This window comes from Aegilops tauschii, chromosome 7, assembly GCF_002575655.3.
Source record: "Aegilops tauschii subsp. strangulata cultivar AL8/78 chromosome 7, Aet v6.0, whole genome shotgun sequence".
NCBI lineage: Eukaryota > Viridiplantae > Streptophyta > Magnoliopsida > Poales > Poaceae > Aegilops > Aegilops tauschii.
In genome coordinates, this window is record NC_053041.3 from 393,670,269 (window position 1) to 393,678,759 (window position 8,491).

The window sequence follows — 8,491 nt, forward strand, 5'->3', positions numbered from 1 at the left end:
GACAAGTGTCGGTTCCTTAGTGGCCCAGGATCATTTCGGACAAATCAGGTCGGGTTGCCTCCTGGCTATAAATAGCCACCCCCTACACCATAAGTTGGCGGCTGCTCAGAGTTAGTGCACGGCTTTTGTCGTTTGAGAGCAACCCACCTTCGAAGCATTTGAGAGAGAGATCCTTGCGAGGACAAAGCCCAAAACACCCAAATCCAAAGAGTGTTAGGCATCACTGAAGTCTTTCTGTCTGTGTGACCTGAAGACTTGTTACACTTGAGGATTGTGAATCCTCCAGCCGGTTAGGCGTCGCGCTCTGAGCATCCAAGAGCCATTGTGGATCGCCAGTGAACGAAGTCTGTGAAGGTTTGGAAGTCTACCTTGAAGACTTACTAGAGTGATTGGGCGAGGACTGGGTGTCCTTAGCTCAAGGGGAATAAGGTGAAGACGCGGTCTTCTGAGTTAAATCTCAGCCACTCTAACCAGACGTACAGTTGTCACAACAACTGGAACTGGTCTACCAAATCTTTGTCTTCACCAAGCAACTGGTTCTATCCTTCACTTCCCTTTACTTTACAGTTTGTCTTCGTAAAGTCATTGCCTGGTTGTCTGATCTGATTGACTTCACTGAGTGAAGACTATTTACTGTTGGCTTCATACTGTCTTCCATCCTGATCCATACTACCTAGCTGCCAATAGTCTTCATGCTTTCACTTTATTGATTACTTGACTATGGTTTGTCTAGTGTAGTCTACCTTCTGCTGCATATCAATAGGTTCATTTCTACAGTTTGTCTTCAAAGACCTCGTGTTTTGAAGACTCATAAAAATCGCCTATTCACCCCCCCCCCCTCCTCTAGTCGATAACTAGCACTTTCACACAGTTTCTCTATCTTTAGATTGCTTGTACCACTGCTAGGTTGTTAGCTGTTTTGGCATCCTGTATTTTGTCGTTTCGTTATTATTTTCTTTGTATTTGATGTTAGGTGTAATCCTGGTTAGTTGATGGTTTTGTTAATTCAAAACCATGTAGGTTCGAGAATTTTCTCAAGCTCAGCCTTGCCCTTTCTCTAAAAACAAATGTACGAGAATTCTGACATGTTTCCACTAGAACAAAAAACCAGTGATTAAGTGTATCAGTCCTTTCAGGATTGAAGAAACTTGTTATATGAAATAGCTCAGTTTTAGGGGAAGACCCTCGAAATACGAGGGAGATGGGCATTTGTAAAAACATACATTTTCATTGCCTTTTTCCCAATTTTTTGGTAACTTTTTAAAGGAAGAGAACTACTTTTGCCTCTAAACCGAAGAAAGATACCGACAATAAACAAATCAGTGAGTTGAAACCTTCCTTTCGGCCAGGAGATGTAGTGGATCTTAGAATGCCTCAAGTTTCACGTAAGAAAATTTGTAGTGCTCACTTGGAATTGTTGCCATGTTCACTGTAAACAGTAGTTAAAAATTTCGCCAGAAACAACGTGGGAGGGTCGGTTTGGAAAAAGAAGTGGGTTATCTCGTAGTTTGGAAAAAAAGGTGGGAGGGGTCATGTATCGATGGGAGGGGTGGAAGCAATGAAATGGAAACCAACAACCTTTTCTTTAATAGTAGAGACTAGCCAATCAAAAGAGTAGTATAACATAACTAAATCTCCTAAATTTGATAGAGCCTAAACAACCCACTTTGCACATAACCCCCAAATTCAATTTTACATGGCATGTCAGTGACTGTGTACTCCTTAATTTATACATAGCATGGCAGTGATTTGTTTCCCCAAATTGCTTTAGAACCCTAAGCTTAAATCGAAGCAGAAGGGCACATAGGCAGTGGCGGAGCTTCATGGGGGCCAAAGGAGGCCATTGCCCCCTCTACTCTAAGAAAACTCTTTAGTGTATCTCTAATATTATTAGGTTTAATATCAAAGATTTCTCATAGTTCATGCATAACTTATCTCCTTCGCCCCCTCAACTCTGATTAGCCCCCTCGACAATCTTCATCAAGCTTCGCCACTTCATAGAGGGGAAGAACTTACTCAAAACCGCCAAGCGACGAGGCCCAACAGTGGCCCCCTGTCGGAGTTGCCTTGACCGCTCAAGCGGAAGCATGCTACGCCGCATATTCCAACGACGGTGGCGGCCTCCGGGTCTCAGTCAGTTGGCTAGGGTTTGAGCTCCCGCACACCTCCGCCGGCTCATGGTCTACAACGCACCCATTGCTACCTACGTCGTCACGACCTCCACCAAGTTTCATTGTCACCATCACCGGGTGTGAAAGAGAGGGGAGCGGGGAGGGAAAAAGAGAAAAACAAACACGAAAGGGAATGGTCGTCTCCACGACCGCCGTCAAAACACCCTACTCCGTCGATCAGTGATTTATGCAAACCTGGCCCTTAATGCGTGTTTCTGCAAACCTGGCCCTTATTGCGGTGGTTTTTTGTATTTAACTCTGGTCGCAATCCCATTTAACGCCAGACAAGACAATCAAGCGTTGCACCCACATTTAGACCTCCGCACACAATCCGTGAAATCGGAAACTATGGCTTTACCGAAGCGTGTGGCAGAAAAGTAAATTGAGCTATGAAGAGAAACTACCAAACATATTGCTCCCTACATTTCAGAATATAAGATGCATTAGTTTTTTCAAAAGTCAAAAATGGTAATGTATGACCATATTTTTAGAAAAATATCAATATCTACAGTATCAAATTTTATCATTAGATCTATCACAAAAAGTATTTTTCATATTTTATTTTATTTTGTATTGTAGATGTCGATATTTTATTCTATAATCTTGGTCAAACATACACAAGTTTGACTTGCGCGAAAACCGATACACCTTATATTCTGGACTGAAGGGAATAGCATTCCACAAATTTGGAGCCACAACTTGTAAAGGTGACAAGATTGGCACAAATATACAATATACACCGTGAATGGAAAGAAACCACGATGACTTTAACACCATGGGGAGACAAGAGAGACAAGTTGTGATCATTTTCTCTACCATAAGAAGAGGCATACATCTGAACATTTTGATCACATGTTCTACATCAAAATTGGGATTAATCTCCCTGGAAGAAAACTGGCATCAATTACAAGGGCACATGTGGATGCTAAGTAGATGAGAAACGCAAATCAGGCTAATGTATGAAACCAGATGGTTGTAGCTTTCTACCTAATCTTCAAGCTTCAACCTCAGCAATGTAAGCTCAATCAAGCCAATGGAGCAGCAGCCTCTAAGCTAGGTGATTCATGTCAAAAAAGAGAACACCAGCCAGCCAAACTCACCCGCTGGGATAGAAGGAATGCTGACTGCGAGTGAATGAAAGATCGCATTTCACTATCTATAATTGCAGCAGGATGGGCGACCACGAACCAACTTGTCCCACAAGCATAGCATTTGCCTTGGCGACTGATAGTGCGCAGTGTAGTAGTTCTCGAGGCAACCATACTGGCAGAACTTCCAGCTATGAGAATACCTGACAGGCATGGTATAATTGAATTTTTCAACCCATAGCCCCATACTTACATCCTCCATCTTGAATAGCTGCAAGCCAAATAGCCAGAGAAGTACAGTGATTGACATAACATGATTCAAGTTATCAAAATAGAGTGTTGCATCAATGGAGGCTCACCCTTAAACTCTGATTGGCATGCTGAGACACAACGAATTTTGCTATGCTACCAGAAATTACATAACCGGGTCCATTAGCATAAGGCGGATAGATATCTTCAGGCCACTCCTGCATTCATTATGAGCAGGGATTAAGGCGAGCAATGAAGATGGTGGCATGCATATGTTGGCAACACAAAAAAGGGCTGTGATTTCTATAGACAAAAATACAAATTAATGGTGGGCTTTTAGCAAGAACAGTCATTTCCTATGTTTGAATTACCACCCTAAAGTTGGCCGTTCAGCCTTCCTATGTTTGAGTTACCACCCTAAAGTTGGCCATTCAGCCTTTAAGGCCGTAAAACACAGCTCGCAAACTTGTGAGATTAGCTTTCTTGGTTAGAAGAAAGAAGATTCAGATACACGGTGTAACAAAGACTAACTCATGGGATTGCATGGCCTCCAAAATATGGACATTGAATAATCAGCTGCTTAACTTGAGGAATATTGCTTTGTTTTAAGGATAATACCTCCTCTGTAACTGCCCATTTCCCAGTTCTCAGTGGTCTATGCAAGAGGTTAAGGTTCCCCATGTATAATGGTTTGCCAAGGGAGTTCATCTTGATATGTCTGAGAACCACATCTACCCTCACAAATGTATCGTCGTCACATTTCATGACATGGGCCGCTGTCAAGTTCTGGACCTGCAAGGTGACATGACAAACAGGTGTTAGGTTCATTATTTAGTCCACACTGCAAAGTGACTACTACTCCTGTAAATTTCATGATCCCCATAGACTTCAATCCATGTTTGAGGGAGTAACTTCTCCCAGAACCGACTCTCGAAGAGTTACATGAAAGATAATTAAGCCACTCACCCCAAAGTGCATTCCATGCAGTTGTAAAGAATTATTCTAGCAACGACTCTCTTGGTAGGGCTTAAGTTCAAACAGCTCTATCACCTCTGTGGAGATACGCAGTAAGGGCATTGCTAGGACATAAATGCCCAATGATGGACAAAGATTATAAGTGCACGCTTACAACTTCTAGTTGATATTGGCGAACCATAACAAATTACCAATAGGCAAAAAAATTAGCAGAAGTTTAATAGAAGATAGTGACGGCAAGAGTGTCTCACCCCATACTCGCAAATAGCGATTGTCTTAAGAACTACCAGTTCATAACGATCTATAAATGGCAAAATGACAATATCTCCAAAGTATTCAGCTTCTTTCTTCAGCATCACATTGACCTCTTTCCTCGAATTCTGCAACCACAATTTGTAATGAACAACATTATGACATGCATTCGTTTCCTAAAAAACATTTGTTTTTCCTTCCTTTATGAGATGATAAACATGCAAATGATATTTCCCATCGTTGGGTGCATCTGGTTAATGAGTTAATAAGTAGACTCGGTGCTAATAGTGATTTTCACTATTATATACTGTATGTAAGAAAGTATGCAAACAATATAAGTTTGGTGGAGCTATGTCAAATAATTCAAGATACTAGCACTCAAAAAGCATGAAGGTAAACAGTAGATAGCCAACAGAATCCGCTGCATACAAGAAATTTCAGAGACCAAGTTTCTGTTCTTGCATGTGACCCACATAGTACAACTTACATCTTATACTTCCATTATCCCAAACTACACAATGATCATGCATACATATCTACAATACCAGTAAAAGATATAAAGATTCATTTAAGGACAAAGACACATTTGACGAAAATGTCATTTATTTTGGATGCATAATTTGCTTACCAGTGCTACAAAGAATCGTGCGACTACTTTAGAAGACTTAATTTCTGAAGTTTGCATCCAAGTTTTTCTCACAGCCATGCGTTCAGCAAAATGATTTGATGCGGAAAGTATTCCGATAAAAAGGTAAACTGGATCTCTTGGCAGTGGTTGGGACCTCCATTTGTCTGACATTTCAAGGACTTGTTGAAGGGAAAAACTGGGATGAGACATAGGAAGAGCAGTGGCATAAACTGAATGGACATCCACATCACCCTTAACATATAATCCTGTTGCATCTTCAAGAGTGAAACCCTAGAATTGATCACATCAACCCATTAGTGTTTCTTCTAAATATCATTAAAAAAAGCGAGCTGGACATGTCTAGAACATACTGGTCGATAAGGGAAAGATGTCACATGTCGACCACCAACATATATGTGGAAACCTTCAACGCCAGCTTGTATAGTAAGAACAAATAGCCTGTCTTCCACAAAAGGGAATGGCCATGTCATTGCCGGTTTCTTTGCACGCCCTATGAACCTCTTTAGCCATGAAGTTGTCTTGGACTCTTTCGTGTCAACAATATCATCACGTATCCATTTCTCACATTTGGTGAACCCATCGACTGTCCAAAAATATGAAATGATAGGTTTTAGCCAAATATGCTAGCCTGGGGATAAAAGGACATAGTGTTACCATAGAAGAGCTAACACCTTGTGGTTTTCATTTTGCAATAAAAAGTAGATGTTAAAATGAATACTAAAAAAGGCAATTTGAATAAACTTGCATATTAATTCGACATATTAGTCAATAAGATATGATAGGAGTAGCACCTCCAGTGCATATAAGAATATAGCTTGTGATAAAATAAAATAGCAATGTCAATATAAGCTTCAACAATAATCTCACAAATTAGCATTAAACAAATATTACATCAGGTAGAATTCTGACTGATGTGGAAAAAGAACACTTGCCGGAACATGAAACTCACCAATAAAGACAATTGCTATGTGATTCAAGAAATTGTCCATAGAGCTATTCATATATTTTTTTAATTCTGTCATGCAGTTACATATGGTAGACATCAAAGTGTTGATGAACAATCACACAAAATGATAATTATATATGGAAGTGTAATATATTAATTGTACTAATTGAAATGGATATTATCCAGAAGAGTCACACACTGGACAACGTTAAAGCTCTAACAGCACCATGGAACCTACCGTAGCAAAAGGGCCGTGGCATTAATATTATGAAGTCCCCAGGAGCAAATGTATGTATCATGTGTCCGGCACTTGATAGTTTAATCAGCTTTTATGTTGTAAATAGGAAATTCCATGGGTTAGATTTTATAAGGAGTTGTAAACTTGTGATTGTCAGTTGGTAGTGGTACATTATAGCAGCTGTAATGGTTAACTAGTAAGTTGTGAATAGAAACATTGCAATATGGCATCAGGCTGGCAATGCAATCGATTTACCTCTGCACTAATTTGACAATGCAATATAAATTAATCTTAACCACATTACTAGTAACAAATAACAAGAGCTGCTCACTCAGGAAAGAACATAAGGTCCAAGCTAGGATTGCTGAAGAAGGAAAAGGATGTACCCTTGTCGTCGTTGTCCTCGGGCTGCAAGCCGTCACAGCGCTGTGCGGAGCCCCACTGCATCCGGTAGCAGGTATTGTGCTCGATGATGGGGCGCTGGCTCCAGTCCCCCCTCAGCCTGGGGTTAAGGTGCAATATCCTGGGCGGGTCCTCGCCGTCAACGGCGCGCAGGCCCTGCAGCTCGACCATGAACTGCGAGACGTGCACGGTCCCGTCCCCCTGGCGCATCCTGGCGAGCTGCGGCACGTATTCCTTGTGCGCTGGCCTAGGCGTGCCGATGACGGTGACAGCGGAGCCAGCGGCGAGGCCGCAGGGCAGGAAGACGACCCTCCCCCGCGAGCGCACGGAGACGGCGGCGGGGCACTTGTCGGTGGAGGCGGCATCGACGGCGGCGAGCTCCCAGGGGTCCCCGGCGAAGGCTGCGGCGTCCTCCCAGGCGGTGAGCCCGAGCGACCAGGCGTCGTCGGCCATGCGGTCGAGCGCGGAGCGGTTGCGAGCGGCGATGTCGGGGAGGGAGACGCGGTCGTAGCGGTGCCAGAAGGGCTGGACCTGGAACATGGTGGCATTGGAGGAGGACGAGCTGCCTGGGAGGAGAGGGGGCAGGTGGTCGGTGGAGGATGGGGAGGAGAAGGCGGAGTCAACGGCGGCGAGGTCGGCGGTGGCAAGGTCGAGGACGCGGCGGAACTTGAGGGAGATGAGGATGAGATAGGCCACCCCCGCGACGAACACAAGGTGCGACGGCCGCCACCGCCGCGCCATTGCCCTCGCTCAGCGGCCCGTAGCCAACCCCACCTTCGCGCGCTCGGGCCCCGCAGTGGACGGCGACAGCGATCTCTCTGTGGTCAAGCGCGGCGCGAGAGCAGGCCCGCCGCGTCACGCCTGCGCTGGCCGGATCTGGCGCGCGCAGAGGAGGCGTGGAATCGGAGGCGGGGGCGGGGGCGGAGTTGGAGATGCTCGCGCGTGCGTGCGGGGAGGTCGGGCAGTGGGGAGAAATGGAGGGGCGTCGTGGCTGGCTGGCTGGCCGCCCGTGATGTGGACATGTTTTCCTTCTTGTTTGGTTTGGTTCCGGCCGGCCGAGTGGGACTCGACGAGGCGCGTGAGTGGCTGCCCGGTTTAGTCCGGTCGAGCCGTGTTTGCCACGTCGGGTTACAGCATCTACAGCTGCAAATGTGACCCCGCGGACGCGTCCATCCATAGTCATGCCCCTCGTTTCGAAACCACAATATCCATGCAACGTTAAAAACAGCGTAGGTAGTTCATCGACGCACGTGACATGAGAGTTCTTGGAGCAACTCCAACAGGGGATTCAAACGGACGGTCATTTTATCTTTTTTGTTCGTTTGGGTCGGCCGGCCGCCCGGCATCCGTTCTGTTTTGTATTTGGGTCGGTAGTGTGTCTAACACGAGGCCACCCTATTTCAAGAAATAGTCATTTTTGTATTGTTTCACACACAACTTTTGCATTGAAACATATAGTCAAATAACATAGTTTCAACAGAATAAAATAGCATAGTTTTACAAACCGAATAAAAGTAAAAA

At 44.4% G+C, this 8,491-nt stretch overlaps 1 protein-coding gene across 1 annotated transcript; it reads right to left on the reverse strand.

Annotated features, from left to right (window-relative positions):
- Window positions 1–2,966: 2,966 nt before the first annotated feature.
- Window positions 2,967–7,967, reverse strand: LOC109743242 (hydroxyproline O-galactosyltransferase GALT2). Its single transcript, XM_020302328.4, has 7 exons — window positions 6,955–7,967; window positions 5,735–5,967; window positions 5,364–5,654; window positions 4,735–4,863; window positions 4,127–4,300; window positions 3,619–3,726; window positions 2,967–3,530 (listed from the first exon to the last, which is right to left on the reverse strand). The coding sequence occupies exons 1-7, from the start codon at window positions 7,709–7,711 to the stop codon at window positions 3,324–3,326; spliced, it is 1,899 nt and encodes a 632-aa protein (XP_020157917.1). The 5' UTR covers window positions 7,712–7,967; the 3' UTR covers window positions 2,967–3,323.
- Between the last annotated feature and the right edge of the window lie 524 nt (window positions 7,968–8,491).

Excerpts from the sequence above, each read along its gene's own strand:
- LOC109743242 (XM_020302328.4), bottom strand. The coding sequence starts at position 7,711 with ATGGCGCGGCGGTGGCGGCCGTCGCACCTTGTGTTCGTCGCGGGGGTG. Across the intron at positions 5,968-6,954 it reads CGAGGACAACGACGACAAGG|TCGATGGGTTCACCAAATGT; the intron begins GTACATCCTTTT and ends ATTTTTGGACAG. Across the intron at positions 3,727-4,126 it reads AATGGGCAGTTACAGAGGAG|GAGTGGCCTGAAGATATCTA; the intron begins GTATTATCCTTA and ends TAATGAATGCAG.